The sequence below is a fragment of the Chionomys nivalis genome, chromosome 1 (genome assembly GCF_950005125.1).
Source record: "Chionomys nivalis chromosome 1, mChiNiv1.1, whole genome shotgun sequence".
Lineage (NCBI taxonomy): Eukaryota > Metazoa > Chordata > Mammalia > Rodentia > Cricetidae > Chionomys > Chionomys nivalis.
The window spans coordinates 65,401,636-65,426,496 of record NC_080086.1 but is presented as its reverse complement, the minus strand read 5'-3'; the positions used below and the strand labels follow the sequence as shown (position 1 = coordinate 65,426,496).

The 24,861-nt window shown below is 47.5% G+C and overlaps 1 protein-coding gene across 16 annotated transcripts in view; it reads right to left on the bottom strand.

Annotated features, from left to right (window-relative positions):
• Positions 1-15,087, bottom strand: part of Dysf (dysferlin) — a 201,592-nt gene extending 186,505 nt beyond the window's left edge. For 8 of the 16 annotated variants that reach the window (XM_057791040.1, XM_057791074.1, XM_057791057.1 and 5 more), the window contains exon 1: positions 15,000-15,087. In XM_057791040.1, the coding sequence (XP_057647023.1) occupies positions 15,000-15,087 (88 nt within the window). Of the gene's footprint in view, positions 1-4,879; positions 5,074-14,999 lie in introns of those variants that run through there. The other 8 variants (XM_057791033.1, XM_057791065.1, XM_057791048.1 and 5 more) reach the window with 1 other exon arrangement.
• Positions 15,088-24,861: the final 9,774 nt, after the last annotated feature.

The window sequence follows — 24,861 nt, the reverse complement described above, 5'->3', positions numbered from 1 at the left end:
GCAAACATGGCTGATAGGAGGACATGCTGGGCAAACGGGAAACTCAGCAAAGCCTCAGATGTGGCCACAGCCACGCTGCTTCTGGAACGCACCTTAAAAAAGAAAGCAGTTAACACATGGGCAACAGTTTAGCCATCAGGATAGACTTCAAGTCAACAGTACACTTTAAAAATTGGATATAAATATTTTTACTGTGGTATAGAGCCAGGCACGGTAAAAGATGCCATAATGCCAGCAATTGGTAAACTGAGGCAGAAGACTCCTGAGAGTTCAAGGTCAGCCTGGGCTGCATAGCAACACCCTGCCTCAAAGAGAAAAGAGATAAAAAGAAAGGAGTGATATGATCTAAATGTTCATCAAAAGAGAATTGGCTGAATTGATTATTGTCCACCTACCAAATAAAACACTCAACAGACTTACTAAAGAAGTATGTAGAAGAACAAGAACTGACTCAGAAATTACCCTTGGTTTATTTCTTTTTTTATTTTTTATTACTTTTTTTTAGTTGAAAATAGATTTTGGGAGGGCTGGAGAGATGCCTCAGTAGTTACAAACACCCACACGCTAGCTCAAAACTGTCCCTAACTCCAGTTCCAGAGGATCTGACACCCTCACGCAGACATACATGCAGTCAAAATACCAATACACATAAAATTAAAATAAATACATTTAGAAAATAGATGTTTTTCCATACAATGTATTTTGTTTATATGAAATAATTTTCACTCCCCTAGCCCCTCCCAGCTCCTCCACGCGTCCCCACCCACCTGTGTGTCTTATGTCCACTTGACACAGTGTTATCTGAAAGGAGGGGACCTCCATTGAGAAAATGCCTCCATAAGATCCAGCTACAGGGCATTTTTAAATTAGTGATTGATGGGGGAGAAAGACCAGGACATGGTGGGTAGCTCATGTCCTGTGCTCGTGCTTCTGGGTTCTAGAAGAAAGCAGGCTGACATGAGGGGCAAGCCAGTAAGCAGCACTCCTCCATGGTCTCTGCATCAGCTGCTCGCTCCAGGATCCTGCCCTGTTTGAGTTACTGTCCTGACTTCCTTCAGTGATGAACTGTGATGTGGAAGCATAAGCCAAATAAACCCAGCAACAGAAACCCTAGGACACCACCTAAATCCACACCCCTTCTTTCTCTCCCTCATTATAAAACAAACAGGCATCCAAAAAACAAAAAATACGATAAAATAAAAACAAACCAGAATAGGACAAAACAAACAGGGAGTAAAAGAGCCAAAAATGCATAATACACACATATAGATACAAAGACTCACACGCTTGCACACACAGAAACCCCATAAAAACACAAAACTGGAAACCATAATAGAATATATAAGTAAAATACTTGTAAGGTTATATATATACATATATATATGTATATATAGATAATTTCCAGATAAAGCATTATGAGACGAAAAGAAAAGAAAACCCTCAAAATATACCACTGAATTCATTTCAGTGTTGAAATGTTGGCTGGGCCTAGGGCCTGCCCTTAAGTGTGATTTGTATACACAATGATACTCCATTAGAAAAAAAACTAATTTTTCCTTTGTGGATGGTTGTCAGTTGGAGATAACTTCTGGGTTAAGGATGGGGGCTTGTGTCTATGTAACCTCTCAGCATGGGATCCCACCTGGCCTAGATCTGTTCAGGCCCTCTGTATGCAACATTGGCTTATCTTTGAATATGCAAACTTCCAGGGGTCCTCTATAGAGGAAGGTAGGGAGTCTGGGGCATTCTAGTGGAGGGCAGAGACAGCCAGTCTCTGTGCCTGGACCTAGGTGACATTGCAAGTTGTTCCATCATGGTGTATCCGTCAGAGCAGAACTTCTGCACCCTGCGCTATGAATCTGTGGGGCCACACAAACCCCTGCAATGAGCTCTGTGAAGCCTGCATCTCATATCATGCGCTGTTGAGCAGCATTGCCGGCCTCTGAAAGCTGCATTCCAGCAGCCACCTGCTCCCACCACAGTGGCCCTCCAGTCCATCTCCCCTGACAGAAGAGACAGAAGTACTCCCTGGGAACAGATTGTCCTGTAAGACCCCCCAGACGCTTGCCTGGGAGACTGAGGGGGAGGGGGAAGAGAGGAGACTCAATAAGCAAGCAAGGGAGGGATGGGGAAGGGAAGCAAGGCCTCCTGGGTTCCTGGCTAGGAATTCACCAGGTAGGGGACATAGCAAACTCCAAAGCATAAGGAGACTAATTTTGTGCTGGGATGTATCTCCAGCATCTAGAATGAAAATGAGTACATAATATGTGGTCAACAAATATTTGTCCAATGAGCAAAACACATGAATAGAAGGATATAAATAATTGCATTACAGGATGGAAAATGGTCAGGGCAGAAGAGAGACGTCAAATGCTGTAAGACAGGAAGCTGAAACTGCTCATTCATACAAATGATGATCAAAAGGTCTATGTGGGGCCCAGTTATTCATGGCAATTTTGGTTAAGTAGTTAATCAGTGAAAACAAGAACAAAGACTTGACCCATATTAATTAGTAGCCTGTATCCTGAGACCTACAGATGAGGAAGCCAGACTGCTCTGAGCCCAACCTCCCAGAACCCAGGATCTATTTTTGGAGACAGGTCCTGAAATTACATCTGAAGCTGGAATGCCCAGGACGACAACTGCAGGGTAAGGCCAGTCCAGGCCCACATATCTCAACCAAGCACAGCTCCTCGTGCAGGCGAGCTTCTCAGCAAGCAGGCCACTGTCCCTCGCTGCTTATCAACCCTGACTGTGCTCAAAACTCAAGGAGCCTGGTCAGGAATACCTAGCTGGGCTCCACCCGAAGAGATCTAGGTCTCAAGAACAGGAGGCAGGGAGCTGTGGCAATGGGCTTTGTTAAGGGTATACCACAGGGTGGAGATTCCCCAGCTGGGTGCTTCATACATCCTGGATCTGGTTCTAATGGGTAGGCATCAGCTCAGCCCCAGATTCCATGGAGAAGGCCTGGGTGCACACAATTATTTCACCTCCGGCATCATCTCCAAAATGGCCTGCATTAGATGTATGTTGGAAGCTGATTCTTAGGTCACCTCCAAGATGTTCTTGGGTGGTACCCAGAGTGTTCTTCAAATACACTCTACAGGTGAGTCTCAGGTACCATACACTATGAGGACCATGCGTGGACTGAGGGAGGCTTGGGGCAAGACGGAGAAAGCCATATAGAGAATTAACAAAACAGACAAGTGCTCTTAGGAGTCCTGGCATCTGACTTAGGGCTGGGGAGAACATGCTGGCAGACCCAGAGAGGGGCTTCTAGAGCTAAGCAGGGGGCTACAACACAGACTCTGGGGTTAGCTCTCATCTCTGCTGGAGATGTGATATGCTATCCCAGCTCTTTTTATTTGGTCAAGCTAACAGCAAGGCTCTGTACAGCCCTGAGACTCAGGAAGAATGACATACCTGAACCAGAGCAGCAGCCAAGCAGTGCCTCAACATTCTGGTCACCTATATGACGCAAGAGCAGTGCCTTTTCTCAGGGCTGAAAGTTTTATCTGGTGTTCTGGTTTGTTTTGGTTTGAACTAGAAATAAAGCCCGCATGCTTCTTCATTCATGTTGGGGAAATGCTCTACCAGCGGCCCAGAATCCCAATCAAGGAAAGTGGTTGCCTAGCAAGCAGGAAGGCCAGGTCTGATGTTAAAATAAACAGACAGAACCCAGCTGTGGTGGCATGTATTTGTAAGCCCAGCACTGGGGGGGGGGAGGCAGAGACAGGTAAAACCTTAGGGCTCACTGGTCAGCCAGCTTCAGCGACCTGGCAAATTCTAAAACCATGAGAGACCATGTCTCTAAAATAAAATAGTGATTAGCACCTGAGATCAGAGGTTATCCTCTGGTATCCTCCCGTACATGCATGTAAGTACACATATGTACAAACACACACACACACACACACACACAGAGAAAAGTGCTCTACCACTGAGCCACACCTAACAACTGCCCCAACAACGTCTACACAGTGAGAGTCACTGTACAGAAAGTGACTGGCTGAGTCCTTCATCTCTCACTATTACTTGGGGGGAGGGATACTTGAAGAGTGGATGGAAATCTTGGGTCCCTGCTGTCCCCACTGATGTCACAAAGGTTAACATCTTTGTGAAAAGCCCTGCCGCAGTTCCTCTCTATGTGGCTGCATCTTTCTCTGTGTTGTTCAGTCCCACAGAGCCAGAGTACAGCTCCTGGTAAGAGGAAGCTCCCGCTCCCCTCCTTGGTTATCTTTATCTGCAGAACTGGGGTCCTGACTCACCACTATTGTTCCTTCTCTCGATTTTGACAGGTCCTTCCTCTTCCCTTTCCCCTCCTGAGACACCCTTCCCTTGGGAATCTGCCTGAAACCAGGGTGAAGGGGTCTGAGGAGTGGAGGAAGGTGCAGTCTCAACAGAGGTACCCTTTTCTAGTCTAAGTAGCACGTATAGAAGCTCAGTTCTTTGACGCTGGAAAACTTCTCTCAGACACTCCTCACACTTCCTGGGTCAAAGCCATATCCAGAGAATTCAGTTCCTCCTCCTTCTGGCTGAGATTTGGTCATTCAAACGGGCCGAGTTCAGTCACGATTCATGAATGGATGGATGGAACATAACTTTCAAAGCGCACTGTTTAAACGCTCACAAACCAGTTTTGTGGCCCTGATTACATCTCTTAGTTTCTGTGTCCATCTTCCAACCCACCCTGTGACCGCTATCCAGGAAGTGTCAGCCTTTCTTCCTTCTGGGCACCGGCTTAGAAAAGTATTAACGGGTTTAGGTATTTCCAGGTTCCCTAAGGTGGGATTTCTGGTCTGGGTTCACAGACCCCGAAATTGGGTGCAGAGAAACGAATGGTTCCCAAGAGTGGACGCAATGGCTTCAGGGCTCTCACCTCGGAAAATCAGGCTGGCGACAGGGTCGCTGCGCCGGTCCTTCTTCACATTGGGGAGGTTGCTGGCCCTCGCCAGCAGGCAACAGAGCATGGCTCTGCTGCCCAGGAGTGCGGGGCGGAGGGAGCAGGAGCGCGGGACACAGCCACTACTACCCGACCAACGTTCAGATCCGGGATGGCCACACCAAGAGAGCTGTCGCTCCGCTGCGCCTCCGCGGAGACTTGGTCAGCCCCGAGATGCGAGGCTGAGCGTGCGACGAGGTACACCCACAGGGCGGATCCTCCCCTCCAGCCCGGCCAGGGTCCGCCCTCAGAGAGGTTACTGGGGAGGAGCAAGGAATGGGACTTAAGCCCTGTCTAGGCGCAGGAGCCTAGTTCTGAGGGCCCCCGGGAAGGAAACGAGTGGCGGGCAAGGACCGCGCGGGGTGGACGCCTAAAGCACCATAGGTCCAAAGAGCTGCATGCTGGATTCTGTGCACCCAGACCCGGCTCAGAGCAGCCGCGAGGATTTCCCTGTGGCGCCTGGAGCTGTCAAGGTCTGGACTCAAATCATACAGTGTTCCCAGTCACTGTCCATTCTTTCTCCTGTAGTTCCCTGAGGCAACAATCTCTGAACTCCTCACCCTCCACGGTGGAGAAGGTTGCTTAAGTTGAGCCTTAAGTCATCCCAGCCCTTAGCGCTCTGCAGCTTGTTTTTGGTCCTCACGGGGCCTTTGCTTCTCTGTTTTCCAACAGTCCAGCAGGTAGGGACTCTGGTCCCTCCCCTCCTTATTTTGAAGGGTACAGCACTTTCAAAGGGGAAATCCCAGTCTGGGCACTCCCACTCCACTCCAGCGTGGCTTGACAGTGAAGACAATCAACTGGAGTGGATGCTTAGAGGTCTGCGATCAGACTGTGATTGTCAGGTTCCGGTCTCCCTCTCCCCTGACAGCACACGGGCACTGAGGACCACACCACTCTATCTGTATGCACTCTTTCCCCTCTACTCTTTCGAACCATCCAGTCATGCTTCCAAATCTTATCACACCACCAAAACCACAGATCCTGTGGTGAAAATATGGCAAGAAGGAGGAGAAGGGAGAAAGGGAGGGAGGGAGGGAGGGAGGGAGGGAGGGAGGGAGGGAGGGAGGGAGAGAGGGAGGGAGAGAGAGAGAGAGAGAGAGAGAGAGAGAGAGAGAGAGAGAGAGAGAAGTTCCCAGAGCAGGTTCTCCATAAATAATTATTTTAAAAGAGAAATGGTTAAAAGCAGACCCAGGTCTCATTCCTTCTCAGCTTTATCATCACCACTCTGGTTGATGCCGCTGCTTGCTTTGCCTGAGCTACAGTGACAGGCAGACTCCATCCAGTCTCCCACCGTCTGCCTCTGCCCCCAGCACCACCACCCTGGTGTACTCTCAAGCCGCTGTCACCTGGTGTCACTCCTTCACTCCAAATCTTTCCACAGCTCCCACCTCACTTGACGTAGAACCCAGAGCCCTGGGTGGCCTTTACAGCCCTGCCTGACCCATCCTTCTTCGGGCTTGCCGCCCTTCTCATGGCTCCTCAAACACGCCAGGCCAGCAGCCTTTGGATCCTGAGAGCTGCTCTCTCTGACCTTCTTATTCCTGCCCTTCATTTGCAGATCTGGTCTGTAAGGGCCTCCACTGGCTATCAGTGTAAACCTGCAACCTACCTCCTCCTTCACGTCTGTTATTATTTGTTTCTTGTTTGTTTGTTTTTAAAATCAGGCCTCTCTTAACTCAGGCTGGCCTTTGTAGGGAAGAATGACCTTGAACTTGCGGCCTTGCCTCCCTTTCCTCAGTGCTGGGATTATATTCCCACTTTATGCAGTTCTGGAGCTCAAACTTGGGGCTTCGGGAATGCTAGGAAAGTGTTCTACCAACTGAGCCACACAGCACCGGCCCCCCCCCCCAAGGCTCCAGGGCACAGTTGTTTCTGGCACCAATCACTAGGTAATCTCTGCATCTTACTTCTTTTCCTTCCTTCCCATTAGAATGTTGGGTGGGCTCTCAGATGTTTTGGGAATTTATAGCAGAGTCACTGTATCGGGGGTAGAATTAGAGTAAATAGTTTTCACTGTATCAAGGGTAAACATTAGAGTGAATAACTTTCTAGAAGTACTTTGACCTCAAGAATCATGGAATGTGAATCAAGAATATGGAAAACAGCGAAGAATCATTGTGGAAATCAGTGGTTGTTTCCCATGATTTGTAGAATTGTTTTTCTGAGGGGCATTGCAGCCTTTGCATTATTTCATCACAGAACGCTTCTGGCACACCTGAAGCTCTGGGATTATTGTGTACTGCAAATGATCAGTCGCTGGTGGTGGCACACACCTTTAATCCCAGCACTTGGGAGGCAGAGACATGTGGATCTCTATGAGTTCGAGGACAGCCTGGTCTACAAGAGCTAGTTCCAGGACAGGCTCCAAAGCTACAGAGAAACCCTGTCTCGAAAAACAAACAAAAAACAATAATAAGGACTCAAGTCATTTGGGTATGTAATGTTTTCCCTTAGAGAAACATATAGATCAGATTAGGGCCCTTGACATGAAAAAAATACTTTACTTAAAAAACATCTTGGTGTAACAATCAGTAAATACGCCTTTGTATGGCAGTTCGAGGTTCAGTTCAGTTCATCAGAGGCTGGACTTTGCTGCTGCCACACAGCCCTTAAATTTTTATCTTAGAGTGACTGCTTTCTTTGACCAACCCATGCAGCACAGAACACCCCAACACTAAGGAGTGTCCCCTAAAGTGGGGGGGTGGTTTTTGCCACTGTCACCTTCTCAGCACCTGGAACAGGGTTTTGCACAAGACAGGCTCCCTATAAAGTTCTCTAAAAGGACACTGCACCCCACACTTCTCATTGGTCATCTCTAGCTTATGGGAACCAGTCACATCTGCCCACTATGGATGCTCTGCATCAGGGAATGTAGACACGAATGGCAGCAGCCACATCGCTAGGCAAGAAGAGAAAGGCCCTCAGAAGGGCCAGCAATTCCACTGGAGTGGGGTATGATGCAGGGAAGGGGAAGAAAGAGAGTTGGAGGCCATCCACTTTCCAGAATGTTCTCTAGCTGCTTGGACCCTCTCTTCTTCTCCCTGCCTCTACTCCTCTCCCTTGGTTCCCACTTCTCTCCTAGCAGAACCTAGCTCATTAGCACCTTTGGTTCTAAGCTGGACCCTGCTCTATCTCCTGCCAGTGGCAGAGTTGCCATGGGTCTGCATCCTACACTGTTCTTGTAAGGGCACGGGCTTATATTCCTGAACCAAGAAACTGAACTCCCAGTCCTGCTTCCAGGAAGTAAGGTAGCATAGAGGAAATTGCCAATGAGACTCAGATGCCCCAGGTACCCTGGACAGCAGATCAGAGAGAGCACTGAACTTGCCTGGTTCAGCACGATGCTACGGGAGTATGCAGTGCACATCCTTACCCAGAATTCATCCTGTCTTTAGCTTGCAGGTGAGTGACTGATCACTGATCACTTGGAACTGTCATTTAAGTCTATTTGAGCCAACAATGTCAGTTAATTGCAATTTAGGTCACTCTTCTGAATACTCATAATGTCGGTACTATCACCCAGGTGTCCACAGGCTCCTGGTGCCATCTACTGGCATCTGCCTCTGCCGGATGACTAATGGCATATCCTAACTGGCCATGCCATGGTCACCCCAGCCACAAATGGTTCATTAACCACACTGTAGTCACGAGATTTTCAAGCATAGTTGGGTCACTGCCCTGATGAAGATCTTCAAGGGTTTCCTTCTCTCTTGGAATGAAGCCTACATTCCTTTCTTGTGCCAGAGGTTAAGGTCACTCAGGCGTTTGACCCTAGAGCTCCAATTCCAGGGAGTTCTCGGTTTCTTGAACATACCAAGTTCCCCTCCAGCTTGGGAGTCTGCTGGCAGCTGCTCTTCTTCTCCCTCTCAGTGCCACCTCCATCCACCCATGGGGTCTCAGCTCAAGAACCAGTCCCCAGGGAAGCAGTCCCAGCCCTCCCTCTAGGCTGGGTCACTGTGGTGAGGAATCACGCCAGCAGAGACTTTGCTCCTTAGTGCTCATGGCAATTGTAAGGAAGACCTGCCTATAAAATTGCTTGTTCATTGTCAGGGAGCAGGGCTGGCTGGGCGCCCTGGTGCTCCCAGTGTCCTGGACATAAAGCTAGGGCTCCACCCCCTAAGGAAGGCAACACTTTTCAGAGAAGACAGCATTGCCCCCTAGGGGAAATTTCAGGTATTGTGAGCACATTTTGAAGATTCCTAGTTTTGATCCCACCCCTTCTGCATGCCGAAGTACGAACACAGACAGACAGGCACACACACGCACATGCGCACATACACACCACATAAACCCTAAACGTGCAAGTGCACACACACACACGCGCGCGCGCATACCACATAAACCGTCTCGTACCATTTCTCTTTCCCTGTCCCCACTCTAGTCCACCACAGTCAGCACAGGAAATCTGTGGGGTATAACTAATATTTTTAGAGGAATATTCCCAGGGACTTGGGCAAACTGTTGGCCTGTGTCCAAGAAACAAGAGTTCCACACACCTTTTCCACAAACCAGAAAAGCAACATCTGGTGACCCCAACCCTGAAACATCCTGAGGCCTCTTCCCATCTGAACCTCCAACTTCCCGGTCTTCCTGCTGCTTGCTGCCCAGGGCTTTCACAAAACAGACAGCTGTTCCCTTGTAGACTTCACAGTGGGGCCTAGAAGCTCAATGGGGTCTCCCATCAAGGGGATTTGTCTCTGTTATAAAGCTGTGATAGGGGTAGGGAGACAGCTTAGGCAGTAAAGAGTTTGCCATGAAAATGTGAGGATAGGAGTTCCTTCCTAGAACCCATGTTAACAAAAAACAAAAAACAAAAAAACAACCAGGTGTGTAGAGCAGACTTGTAACCCCAGTACTGGAGGGAATGTGAGCCTGCTTATTCATGCATGTGTATAGACAACACACACAGAATGAAGCTGTAATGGAGAACGGGGCTTAGACTACAGCCTGTCTCCCTATACTCCATATCTGTTCTCCTCTTCCACTGACATCTCCACAGTTTTACCCAGCACTTGACATCCAGATTGAAACCATATTTCCTAGCCTCCCTTGCAGATAGATGAGTATGGGATCAATGAGATAGAAGGAGGAAGTATGTATATAACTGTCTGGTGAGCCTGTAAGGAGAAAAAGTGTGCTTCCCCAGGACTTTCTCCTTCTGGCTGGATTGCAAATTATGATGATATTGTCTGTGACGATATCCCAGGCCATGTTGTCAAAGACGTTCCCTGGAGAGAACAGAGCAACAGGCATCAGGAGCTTTCGAGCTAGGACTCCTGTATGTCAGTGATTGCCATTGTTTCTCATGGAAACATTAGGGAATCTCATGATACTGCGTATGCATGGATCTGCAGCTACAGAGAGCCACCTGTTTACCAATAGGAGGCGATAGGGCCAGCTAGAAGTCAGTGGGAAAGGACTCAATTGTGAAGTGGTTTGTATAACAAGTCCAGTTTTGTGATTTCATGTTTCCAGACTGATCGAGGTAAGAAAAAGGAAATTAAAAAGTTCTCGTTGGCTTTAGTGATATCATCCCTCATGGGTGCTGAAGGATAAGTCTAAGGGAGAGGGTGCAGTCCTATAATTTACAGGACTGAAAATAAGCACTGTATATCATACAATACACTGGTGTCCCGAGGCCCGGGCCATAAATGTGCTATTTGGGGACAATATGTTTCACAGCAAAATTGTACACAAGTTAAGCATTAGAAGGTTTTCCATACCAATCTCCTCTTACCTTGAAAAATTAGAGAATCTGGCAAAGGAACCCATTTAGCACAAATCTAACACCTGTGTACAGGTCAGGGGGAGAGGTACACTGCCCCCCACTTACCCAACAGGCACACGTCTTCTCAATAGCGCAGTCCAGGTCACCTCACTGACTAGGCTCCCAAGACACTGGGGAGTTTGTAGCCCTGTTCTCTGTAATCACGGTGGCTCTAGCGCCTGGCCATGGATGAGGAGTGAAGCTTTTTCACATTGTCTAGAGCGTTGTTTCCCCAAGATCTAAGTACCAAGCACCTTGAGACACAGTTCTGACTTCTGGCTCAGTGGCACCACCCTTTAGAGGCATGCACTGCGTGAGTTGACAGAATTCCTTCAGGACACATTTGCCGTTCCCTAAATCTTCCAGAAGTATGCATGCATTCTCCTGTGTGTCCCAATCCAGTCACTACCTTCATGTTGCTAAGGATGCAAACACTCACGTAGTCCAACTACAACCACAATTATATGACCTCCAGGAAGAGCCGCTGTGCTGGAAATGATGCAGGCTCCTCTTTCTTTGCCCCTCCCTCCCTCCCTCAATAGTTTTCTGACACTGGGTTGTACCCAAGGCTGCCAGCTGTCTTCACCCCTTTTCAACTTTCATTTCAGGAAGAGGCCCACAGTGATACCACTGCCCTCTGCCCCAGAGTGCCTGCTGTCCTCCAAAGAAACATATGGCCCACCATCCTGAACTAGGGTATCATGTCCTAAGCAGGTTCTTCCACAGGTTTACGAGGACTCTGAGTGGGCCTAGCACAAGGGCTGGGACGCCTGGAAATCGCACTAAATGGTATCTGGCTGGCCTATCAGACACAGAGAAGGTGAGTTAGGGCAAAAGCTTGCTAAGCTGAGAATGTGTCCTTGAGGCCACACGACAGAACTGAGGACCTCCAGACCACTTGTGTGATGTGGCAGGGGCTTGGGGTGATTTGCGTGTACAAGTCAACATGCAGTCGGTGCCAGAGCCTGCATCCAATCTTCTCCTTCCTCCTCTTGTCTCTGGGTCAGACCTAGATCTGGAAGGGGACAGTAGAATGAGTAAAGGCACTGTGGAGATGACTGTAGCTGCGGCTGCCTGGGCTTGAGAGTCCAACTCCAGTCATCACGGGAGCAAACATCAGGCTAGTCACTTCAGCTCTTTGTGTCTGTTTTCTACTCTGTGAAGTGGGGTGATGAGAGTTGCTACCACCTGTGCTTGCTATGGACCAGGACACAGTTTGTGTTACACGTTCTATTCAGAATCATGTCAGGTATTAAGAAGTCTGGATCTTGTCCACAGGATCTTTGTGGGGTTTGATAGGAACACTTTATGAAAACGATGTATTGCTTATGTTTAGCTAATGTCCTCTTCCCTTCCTTGTGATAAAGGCAAGTTAAGAAGTCAGAACTGAGCAGCAGTGATGCACACCTTTAATCCCAGCACTTGGGGAGGCAAAGGCAAGAGGAGCTATCTCTGAGTTCAAGATCAGCCTGGTCTACAGAGCAAGTTCTAGGACCACGAGGGTTATACAGAGAAACCATGACTCAGAAAACCAGCCAAGAAGAAGAGGAAGAGGAAGAAGAAATAGTAGAAGCAGTCAGGCCCCTCCACCTTTGGTCCTTTGTCCTACACTGTGCTCCTCACAGCCCCCTGCTCCCTTTCCTGGACTCAGCTCAACGCTGGGCATTCAGCCTGGTTGGTGTGGGTGGCACATGGCAGGCATTCCAGAGCCCTTTCTGCTTTGTGAGCCTCTATCAGGGGATGCTCTGGTAAGTGTAACACCTTGGTAAAGGCCCTAGGTCTTCCAGGCCAAATCCTCACCTTCCCTTCGACTCTTTAGAGCTGACCGAGCAAGGCTTGACTGCTGCACCACAGACAATCTGTAAGATAGTGTAGCCTAACCATGTCACTGGAAAGGCAGGGCTAGGTCAGCTAGGGAGACGAGGCTTCCCGGAAGCACAGTTTGCCTGTGTCTGCCCCTGGCCAGAGCCTGCTCTGCAATCATTCACCAACCTGGCCCTGAGGAGCAGAAGGGTGAGCAAGCTTAAATGCTGCAAGGCAGCCAAATTTAGACATGGGCTAAGAGTTTGGCTAGTGCAGAAGGTGGAAAGTGGCCAGGGCCTGGGGGAGGGGAAACCCATTCTCTACTGCCGGACAATGACAGCCTGAATTGTGAGTTCCAGCCAGCCTGCTTCTCAGGTTCAGAGTACAGATAAATACACTTCCTTTCTCTAACGTGAGCTCTGGGCTCCAGGAAAGGGGAACATCCCCAGAGGAGGCCAGCAGCAACAAAGAGGATGATGATGGATGACCTCCTCTCGGTGAGGTTGAGGGAAGGCTCCAGCCAGGCCCCCTGGGGCTAAATGAAGACTGGCCTGTGGCTGCATCAGCTGCATTTCCTCCAGTGGGCTAGAAAACACTCCCATATCATTATCTCCAGCCTTTCTCCCACTAGAGCTCCAGAAGCTGCCCTGTGGGTGGGGTGAATAGCAGGCAGAGAATGAAGGGAGGAGGCCAGGGACACTGAAAGGAAATCAGGACTGCCTGGGTGGACACCAGAGGAGACAAAGCTCCCAGGAGGAGAATCGGCTCTAGACCAGCAAAGACACACAGTACTGAGGTGTACCTTTACAAAGCTGTTTGAACTTCCAGACAGTGAGTGAGAAGTCAGAGTCAGAGACTAGCTTAATACCCAAAGAGCATGACCAGCCTTTCAAAATAGTATCCTCCCTTCCCTCAGCCAGGGAACAGAGTGGAGAAGGAGGAGAGAGAACACCTGTGGTACCCTCTGGAGTAGTGGTTCTCAACCTCCCTAATGTTGACCCTTTAATACAGTGCCTCACGTTTTGGTGACCCCCAACCATAAAATTACTTCATGGCTACTTCATAACTGTAAGTTTGCTACTGTTGTGAATGTAACTATCTGATATGAAACCCCTGTGAAAGGGTCATTCGATTCCAAAGGGGTCAACGCCAGTCAACGCCCACCAGGTTGAGAACCACTACTCTAGAAACAAACCACGTGGAGTCCAGAGCCCTTGGCCGGGCACCTAAACCAGGCCATTGGCTGGTCGGCTCAGAGCTGAGCATACAGGGAGGAAACCCAAAAGTCTGCACCCCAACCACACAAGAAGATGACCTTGTCCTGTCTGCTGGGAACACGTTGATAAAGCTCATTCCCAAAGGCGTCTAGGGAAGCTGATGGACAAGTCAAAGCGTGGGGGAGGGAGCGCAGGGAGAATGTTCTCTAAGTTCTTCAGTCACTCCTCTTAGCGCAGGCTGCTTTCCGGGCTGCCCATCCTGGCTCTCGCTCCAAAAGATGCACCAAATTCTGCACTCAGCACTGGGTGCTCCCAACACATCTGCATGTGCCCTGCTTGTCTCAAGCCCACCTTCTGAGAGCAACTGTGGGCATCCCAGATGTCCCATGCACTCCAGGGTGCACACATGTTTGGAAGCACACGTGCGTCCTTAGTGACAAGTGTGATCCTGAAAGGGGATGACCACTGGATGGCCAGGGACTGGCTGATACTCTAACCTTCTGGACCAGGGATACAGGGAAAATAGGACTGGACCAGAAGGAAGACTGAGAAGAGAACCTACAAGTGAAGAGTGAAATTGGCCCACTCCTGGTCCCCACATCTCAGATTTGGAGGACAAATCATGAAGATCTCAGCTCTGGTCTGGTCCTGGTGGGAAAGGGTTGTCCTGGGAAAGCAGACATGACCAGCCTTCACCTCCCGATGGAAAAGCACAGGCAGAGCCCAGACAGACAGACAGACACACACACACACACTCACACACACACACACACACACACAGAAAGAGAGAGAGACAGAGAGACAGAGAGAGACTAGGATTCCTGGAGGCGTGGCTTTGCTTCTGTCTCCAGTGGCAGCCAGCCTGCTAGCCTAGCTTCTGATAGTGAGCAATGGCCCGTAGAAGTGCTGGGCTATAAATAGGTGAAGGCCCAGGCCTTCCGGGGAGAGGAGCAGAGACCTGCTAGACAGTGCAGCCAAAAGTGGAAAGAGATCGTTTAAGGAATCCAGAAAAGAGGGGTAGTGGCCCCGTCCTCCTGCAGATCTACCAAAATGCCACCCCTGGCTCAGTTGAAACACAGCCAGGCCACTTCTACCTCACAACCTCAGTTTCCCCTGAGTTGCCCCACCCATCTCCTCTGTATCTTTTCAATATCCAACACCAGCCTGGTAGAGTTAGTCTTTTTCTTGGCTTCCAGGCAGGCCTCGATCGCGCCCCAGGATCCCACTCCGGTCCTGCCAGGTTCCCTGACTGTGTCTCCAGCATTCCTACCTGCAAACACAGCGGAGCAGTAGGCGTCGCTGATGTCGGAGTCCGGGGTGTGGACATTCTCCGCGAAGAGGATGAAGACTCGCAGCATCACGAAACAGGAGGGGCAGGGCCAAGGCGCAGGCAGAGGGTCCCCTCAGGAGCAAAGTCGACCTGCCTGGCTGGCTGCCGGCTTCCAGGTGCTGTCCTGAAGAGGAACACTCTACTCCAGGCGGCCCAAGTGGGCTAGGCGAGGACCCCGCCTCCGACTTCCTCACCGGGCTAGTCAGTGGGCTAGTCCGAGTGCATTGCGAGAATAGGGGCTTCTGTTCATTTCCCACCCCCGCAGTCCTACTCCTTCATGGAATTCAACGTCCCGGCCACCAGCTTTCCCAATGACAAGGCACTTTGCATCAGACCCCGTAGCTACCGGCTGGGCGGTGGCCGCGGCTGGCCGAGAAAGAATAAGGGCTTCAGGCGCCCTGCGCAACCCAGATCTTGCTCCCGGACAGAAGAAAGCTCGGCTCCTCCCCTGACCTTCCACCTCTGGCCGAGAGCGCTACGCTTGGCTGTGCGTGTCGCTTGCAAAAGTCACCGGGACTTGATAGCTCCTTAGAAGCCAGTCAGCCCCAGGGAGGAAGAGAGGTCCAGAGGATAGAGCTGGGAGCAGGCGCGGGCAGGGCAGATGCTTTCCCTGGGAGTCAGAATCTCATTGGTGGACAGCACAGTGACTTTAAAAACTTTGCCTGCATTCATAGCTGTAAAAGTAACACATGCTTTAACAAGAACACACAAAGGAAGACATCTCTGACTCTTTAAAACAACAACAACAATAACAACAACAAAACTGCATTAAAATAAGATTGGGATATTTACCAATCTAGGCTTCCCTCTGAACTGAGACATACACGCGTGTAAGTGACAATTTTTCTTGATTAACTGAGTCAGAGGATCGGTGCTACGTCCTACTGCTTCATGTAATTTTTCTCTTGTATCATTAAAAGGTTTTTCCTAAACAGTGTTGGAAAGATGAGATAATAGCTAAACTATTAAGAGCACTTGCTTCTCTGCTAAGAGAACTTGGGTTTGATTCCCAGAAACCATACGGCATGTCCCAACTGTATTTAACTCCAGTTTTGGAGGATCTAATGTCCTTTTATGGTATTTCCTGGCAGTGCAGACACACACCAGCAAAACACTCACGCTCATAAAATAAATCTACAACAAATTCTTCCTAAACAGCCTGTTCTAGGCCAGTGAGATAGCTTATCAGGTAAAGATACCTGCTACTAAGCCTGAGTTCAATTTCTGGGACCCACATGGTGGGATGGAAGACAGCCAGTTGTTCTCTGACCTCCACAGGTGTCAGTCACTGTGTGCGCACTCACGCGCAAGCACACGCACACATACACACACACACACACACACACTTACAACCCCTTAACCCTTTCAATGGCTACACAACTGCAGTAATTTCAGTGCACTGGATGCACAAAGCCTCTTCTTGTCATACTAGGCACTCTCCTCAGATACTTGTTATTTATTATAATAGCAAGAATATATACCTTTATATTTTTTCTAAAGAAATAAAGAATGGGGCTGGGTCATGGTGGCCCTACACCTTTAATCCCGGCACTTGGGAGGCAAAGGCAGATCTTCTTGACTCCCAGGCCAGCCAGGGCTACAGAATGAGACCCTATCTTAAAAAAAAAAAAGAAAGAAAGAAAGAAAGAAAGAAAGAAAGGAAAGGAAAGAAGTAAAGAAAAGAAAGGAAAGGAAAAAATTTAACATTAGGCTATAAGCTTATCTTGAGCTCCCCTCTGCCGGGTCCTCAGATTGAATTACTAGCTGTGACATTATAAAGTTGCAAGATTCTTTTTCTTTCCTTTTTCCTTCCTTTCTTCCTTTCTTTCTGTCTTTTCCTCCTCCCTCCCTTTTTTTCTTTCTTTCTTTCTTTCTTTCTTTCTTTCTTTCTTTCTTCCTTTCTTCCTTTCTTTCTTTCTCTTCTAGTACTCATTGTTAAACTGCTTTCCCAGACCTGAGCAGATCCATCCTCCCATCCTCCCACCTACTCATCTGTGACTCATCTTCTAAAAAGGCTCAGCTGTGTGAGCCATCAGCTGTCTTCAGAAACTTCCCAGCAGCCCATTAGGTGGCAAAAAAAAAAGTGACTTGATAGTGATAGCAAATATTCCCTGTGGCCACTGAGGATCCTCCTGCCACAATGTGTGCCTGTGAAACAACACGTGGTTGTGGGGAAGAGCAAAGTGAGGGTTTGAAATGCAGTAATTTATGTAGGGTTGTAAATCGAGTCTCGAGCGCAGCGCTGTCCTGGATGATGGGGCATGAGCAGAAGTGATATAGTCCCTGTTGTAGGTCCAACTGCCTTCCTCCTCAAGAGTTTCTATCTTGAAACTTTATCTCCCAGTACTTTGTTTTTGAGACAGGTTCTCATGTATTTCTAGATGACCTCAAATTAATCATGTGACCAAGGATGGTCTTGAACTTCTGATCATCATACCTCTACTTCCCAAAAACTGGGATTACAGATGCGGGTTGTTACGCCCAGTTTGATGTGGCACTGGAAACCAAACTCAGGGTTCTGCATATGCTGGGCTAGCACTTTACCTAATGAGCTATATTTCCAGCCCACTAACTCCAATACCTCCAAATATGACAGTTTAGAGATATGTTCTTTGGTGAGGTGATTAAGTCAAAATGAGTTCATTGCAATAATCTCTAATCTAGTCTGATTAGTGTCTTTTTTTAAGATTTGCTTTTAATCTTAAAATTGTGTGTGCATGTTATATGCACATGTATTTGGGTGCCCAAGAAGGCCATAAGAGGATATCAGATTTTCTAAAGCTGGAAATTCAGGAGACTGTGTATCCCTGGTGTGGGTGATGGGAGTCAAATTCTGGTCCTCCGAAAGAGTAGTAAGTGCTTTTAACCACATAGTCATCTTTCCAACACCCGGATAACAACCTTCTGAAAGTAAACTTGGGCACAAAGATAAACTCGAAGTGTGTGCATGTGAAAAAAAAAAGCCATGTGAAGACAAGACAGCAATAAGAAGCCAACTGCAAGCCAAAGAGAGCAGCAATAAGACAGGCAACTGCAAGACAAAGAGAGCAGCAATAAGACAGCCAACTGCAAGACAAAGAGAGCAGCAATAAGACAGCCAACTGCAAGACAAAGAGAGCAGCAATAAGACAGCCAACTGCAAGACAAAGAGAGCCACTTCAGAAACCACATTTGCCTCTCAGCACCTTAATCTTGGCCTTCTAGTCTCTGTCTAGCACAGTGGGTCACAAAGTTCTATCATTTAAACCACCAGGTCACTGTTATTAATTATCACAGACCCAGAAAACCTGAATAGCCGCTGGTCTCAAGGGGGGTTCTACTTCAGTGAAGAAATCCAACATTTCTTGGATGATCAAGTCAGTAGTATACCAGTCCAAACCAGCAAGTGCAGGTAAAGACCTAAGATGGAGGAGAGTGGAAGTGGGCGTGGGAGCCTTGTGAAGTCTCTGCATAGTGAGTGCTTATAGCCAGGTTCTGAAGGGTAGTTAGAAATTTGTAGAGCAAGACTGAGGTGAGAGCCATGGAAGGGAGCTCTTCAGGAAGAAGAGAGGAAAAGTTCCATGTTAAGAGCTGGAAGGGATGGGAGAGAAAACCAAATCACAGGTTTACGTGAAAGGGTGTCGGAGGGGGCAAGGCAGGAGGCCTGCAGGGCTTGCGGGATGCTGCCAAGTGTGAGGCTCCCATGGACTTTTGAAGAAGGGTGTGCAAGAGACTAGAACGTAAGTAAAGAACCTGAAACTATGGAAGAGTGCCACGTGGAAGATAATGGGGGCTTAGATTAAGACTAAAAATAGACAAGTGCACTACAGTAAAGTAGAGGGAAAGGGAAGGTTTTGTTGTTGTTATTGTTTTGTTTTTTGTTTTTCAAGACAGAGTTTCTCTGTGTAACCGTGGCTATCCTGGAACTTGTTCTATAGACCAATCTGGTCTCAAACTTACACCACCGCTCAGTAAGAGTAGGCAAAGTAATTAAGTCCATTACTACAGAATTTGGCCATCCTATGTTGCTGAACAAAACAGTTTAGAGTTGGATAAAGTAACTGATTGTTTCATTGATTGATACATCCATTCGCTCCACGTTTTCATCACATGTAGCAGGCATTTGTCACATTCAGTTCTCATGGAAAGTGCTATGGTCCGTTTGTGAAATGTCTCTCCAGAGGCTCGTGTGTTTGCACATTTAGTCCCAAGATGGTAGCACCATTTGGGAGGTTGTGGAACCTTTAGAAGATGGGGCCCAGCTGGAATGAATGAGTCGCTAGAAGGCAGGCATTGGGGTGATAACCTGGCTCTCCTTCCAGGAATTTATCTGCTTTCTGACCAACCCATATGTGACACAAATTCTGCTACAAATTCCCACACCATGGATTTATTTACTGCCACGCCTTCCCTGTCATGATGAGCTGTTTTCCTGAAACCATGAGCCAAAATAATGTCTCCTCCCTTGAGTTGCTTCTTTTCAGGCATTTGGTCACAGTAACAAGGAATGTAGTGAGTGCAGAAAGGCACCGAAGTGGTGCAAATCATGCACTGGGAAGAAAGGTGAGAAACATTTGCAACATTTACAATGGAGAAGGAGCCCACATGATTATTTTTATTTATTTTAACATTTAAATGATTTAACATTGTGTGTGTGTGTGTGTGTGTGTTATGTGCCATAGCACATGTGCGAAGATCCGAGGGCAACTTGCAGGAGTCATTTCTCTGCCGCCATCATGTGGACTCACAGGTCATCAGGCTTGGTGAAGAGCACCTTTGCCCTAAGAAGCAGTTTTGCTGGCGGCTGTGGTCTATTTTTAAAGAAGTACAGTTTGACTCTATACAGATGCTCAGTGTAACATGAACTGACAGGAGACATGATGGAGGAGCTAAAACTGGATCTGAGAAGCACTCACTCAGCTAGCTTCCTCAAATATGGTGCGTGTCTTCCTTTTCTACTGCTGTGACAAAGCACCATGACCAAGGTAACTTACAGAAGAAAGAGTTTATTGGGGGCTTTACAGAAGAAAGAGTTTATTGGGGGCTTTCAGTTTCAGAGTGTGAGTCCATGAGCATCACAGTGGAAAGCATGGTAGGCAGGCAGCAGGCAGGCAGCAGGCAGACAGGCAGGCAAGCAGGCAGACAGCAGGCAGACAGGCAGGCAGGCAGGCAGCAGGCAGGCAGGCAAGCAGGCAGGCAGGCAGCAGGCAGGCAGGCAGGCAGGCAGGCAGGCAGTAGGCAGGCAGGCAGTAGGCAGGCAGGCAGTAGGCAGGCAGGCAGGCAGGCAGGCAGGCAGGCAGGCAGGCAGGCAGGCAGGCAGGCAGGATTCTGGAGCAATAGCCGAGAACTCACCTTGATCCGTAGGCAGAGAGAACTAACTGGGAATGTTGTGAGCATTTTAAGCAGTAAAGTTTACCCATAATGACACAGCTCCTCAACAAAGCCACACCTAATCCATCCCAAACAGTTCCACCAACTGAGGAACCAGGCATCCAAATATATAGCCCTATGGGGGCCATTTTCATTCAAACCATCACAGCATGCCAAAAGCAATTTGAAAGAATTGTTAAACATCCTCACCTCCTCTACTTTATTTATACAGCAGGCATTATTCAAACTTCCTACTTAGCCTAACTTTATTCCTCAGAGTATAGGGTATGCTTAATGTTTTCTCTTTTGAAACAAAACCCACTTTCTCTGAAACCATTCAAGCTGAATGAACAAAGATGATCTGTTTTGTGAATCTGGAATTGGGACCAAGACATAGGCATATGGCCCAAAGGAGTCACCTGTATAACAGAGTGGATAAAGTTTCTCAGTTATTGAAAAATAAACGGTTAGGGTGTGAGATGAGGGTAATCAGAGCTGGTGCGGGACCTTTATGAGGCTGGAGCGATAGCTCAGTTGCTTTCAGTATAAGCATAAGGAATTGACTGACACCTCCCCCAGGAACTCACATTTAAAAAGCCACATGTTGTAGGGAGGCCACTTGTTGGTTCCTGGCTGCTCACCCCGAAATAATCACACAGAAACTATATTATTTAAATCACTGCTTGACCCAATAGCTCTAGCTTCTTATTTGCTAACTCTTACATCTTAATTTAACCTATCTCCATTAATCTGTGCATCACCAGCAAAGTTTCAACTCATCTGTCTCCAGCAGTGGCTCCATGGTGTCTCCCTGACTCCGCCTTTTTTTCTCCCAGCGTTCAGTTTAGTTTTCCCTGCCTAGCTCTACTCTATCCTATCACAGGTCCAAAACAACTTCTTTATTGACCCCTTTGTATTCACAGCATAAAAAGGGGAATCCCATCATCAAGATGTGATGGCACTTGCTTATAATTCCAGTGCTGGTATTCCAGTAGAGATAGTTGGATCCCTAGGTTCGCTAACTAGTCAGCCTAGCCTACTAGGCAAGTTCCCAGCCAGTAATAGACCTGATCTCAGAAAACAAGGAAGATACCACCTAAGAAAAGCCACAGACCTCCATACTTACACATACTTAAGATTCTTCTAGCCCTTGCTCCTGGGTTCTGCTTTTTATCCCTCCTTGCCCATGAGAACAAGGGTTGTCCTTGCGATACTTATTTGCCCTTTCAGCTCTCATTTTTCAACCTTACCTCCATAAACACCCTTCCCCAAACCCTCATGCATGGAAATTTCTGCCTCACTTCTTGAAGCTTTGGATCCAGGAGTGTAGGGGTATCCATGAGCAGACAAGGAGACATGTGATCCTAAGATTTGATTCCTTGAGGAACTTTAGGAAGTCAGCAGTAGAAGCTACGTGACAGCAAACTGTCAGGCTTTTCCTGATGGGGGTTGTTGATCACAGCTGTGATCCTGTTGTCTGAGTCCCATCCATTTCCTCTTGCTTTCAGTTCCCAAGCTTGGCTGCCATAGCTACAGTCAGCAGTCTCAACCACACCGTGTTTTTGTGATGAGTCCTTGCACATTTTGCTTAATCTAATAAAACAGTTCTACCTTCTAATGCCCCTTCGGCTATGAAAGCCAAGGTGTAGTAAACCCTCCGCTGTTCAGTATTTTCATTTTCTTTCCTTTGGAGTTATTAGAATAGGGCAAAAGTGTGTAGCTAAGAGCACTGATGGAGCCCACAAAACTCCCCAGAGAAAGAGGTGTGTGTGTCTGTATGGTCAGGATTTTGGGGGGATTGAAGTTTATCCTTTATCCAGGACATGAAAGAATAACTATCAGTTTTCCATATATGGCTACAGGGAGTGCACTGAACGTTTTACCTACTGCACCATAACCCTGTGTAGAGGCGAGAAGTGAGGGTGCTCTCCTTTTTACCCATCTTAAAGGGTCACCGCAGACACCCAGATTCCAAAGGAGAGTTTACCAAGAGAAAAAGAGCATGAAAAATGTATTTGATCATAGTTGGATGACAGGGGAGACGTCAGCATGAAGACCAGGATTTAGGAATTGAACTCAGGTTTGATCCCAGGTTATTTTAACGTTTGGGTTCAATGATGCATTGACTGTGGGGTAGGATGCAATTAGACAGTGTGGAGGTCTCACTGCTGTGACGAGAAGCCAAGCTGGATCAGGCAGGAGAGATGACCCAGCAGTTAAGAACATTTGTTCTTTTAGAGGATCCGGGTTTCATTTCCAGCACCCACAAGGCAGCTCACAACTGCCCAAAACCCCAGTTCCAGGGGATCCAGTACTCTCTTCTTACCTCTGCAAGCATCAAGCACAGATGTGGTACACAGATGTGCACATAATTAAAAAAATTAAGAGTGGATTTATTTTTAAATTACATCTATTTGTTGTGGGTATTAGGGTATGAATGTCATGTAAGCTGACATTCATGTGGAGGTCACAGGACAACTCATGAGTCAGCTCTTTCAGAAGGGTTTAGCTCACAGTTTCAGAGGTTAGTCCATAATGATCAGGAGGCAGGGGGTGGGGTGGGGTTGTAGGGGTGGTCACCACAGCAGAGCAAGTGACATTAGGTCCTCAGCCTGGGAGATGGGGCTGTCCACTTACAGGGCAGGTCTTGGGCTCTTCAGTTATACTTCCCTGGACTTAAATCACGCACACATATGATTTTTTTTCTAGGCACATGCCAATCCAACCAAGTTGACAAGACTAACAACTACAGAGAGTAAGAACATAATCTAATTCTGAGAGATTGTGTGGCAACACCCAGCAAGACCTACCCACTCAGATTTAAATTTTTATTCAAAATTTAATGAGAGAGAGAGAGAAAGAGAGAGAGAAAGAGAGAGAGAGAGAGAGAGAGAGAGAGAGAGAGAGAGAGTGTTTGGGCCGGTAAGTGCATACCATAGTGAGTAAGTGGAGGCTAGAGGATAAATCTGTGGAGTCAGTTCTCTCTTTTCACCTTTACCTGGGTTCTGGGGATTGAACTCAGGTCACCAGGCTTGCACAATATATGCCTTTACCAGCTCAGCCTCTCTTCAGCCACAAAGAACTTCTTTTTGGTTAGGTCTGTGATAGTTTTCTCATTATGTGACAAAATACTTGACAAAAGTAACTTAACAGGGCTGGAGAGGTGGCTCAGAGGTTAAGAGCACTTGGCTGCTCTTCCAGAGGTCCTGAGTTCAATTCCCAGCAACCACATGGTGGCTCACAGTCATCTATAGTGGGATCTGATGCCCTCTTCTGGCATAAAGACATACATACATACACACAGAGTACTCATAAACATAAAATAAATCTTTGAAAAAAGTAACTTAAGGGTTATATGGGGTTTGAATGAGAATGCCCACCATAGGATCATATATTTGAATGCTTGGTCCCCTGTTGGTGGAACCATTTAGGAAGGATTAGAAGGTGTGGCCTTATTGGAGGTGTGTCACTGAGGGTGGGCTTTGAGGTTTCAAAAGATTCATAAATGTGTTCCAAATGAAATTTCATTTGTATTTTAATAAATAAGGGTTGCTTGAAAAAAAAATTCATAGGATTCCCAGTGCACTCTCTCTGCCTCACAGTTGTGGATCAAGATCTGAGTTCCTAGCTATTCCTTTGCTCCACCACCATGAACTCTAACTCCCTGAAATCACATGCTTTCTTTAATAAGTTGTCTTGGCCATGGTGTTTTGCCATAGCAATAGAACAGTAATTAAGACAACTTATTTTGGACGGTAGAAACATAAGACAGCTGTAGCAATAGAACAGTAATTAAGACGACTTATTTTGGATGGTTAGAGACATAAGGCAGCTGGACACATTGCGCTCGCAGAAGGGAGTCTGCAGGAGATGAAAGCTAGAGCTCACTTGTTTTTTTCCTTCATCCTCAGTCCCGCACGCCAGCCCATGGAATGCTGCAGCCCACATTCAGGGTGGGTCTTTCCTCAGCTACACCTCTCTAGAAATGCCCTCATAGACAGGTCTGGAGGTATGTCTCCTAGATGATTTAAGATCCAGGTAAGCCGACGATGAAGACTAAACCACCACAAGTTCTGAAACAGAAAAGGAGAGGAATATTGAAGTGACCTTTTGGGGCTTTGTGATTGGCTTTGAGGAAGAAGGGTCCTTGTTTCTTTAACATTGGAGAAGAGGAGTTATAGTTTGGCTGGCATTAGAGAACAGTGAGAGGCGAGAGTCAGGGAGGCAGAAGGTGCAAGCTTGTGTGCTATTAACGTTTCAGAGTCAGCAAGATGGTTCAACAGGTAAAAGTGCAAACCTGGTGATCTAGGTTTAGTCCCCAGAATCCAGGGTGGAAGGAAAGAATCAACTCGCAAAAGGTGTCCTCTGACATCTATAAAGTGAATGCTCACACACATACAAACACACACACAGAGTTTACATGAGTTAGAAGTCTCTATCTTTATTATTTTAA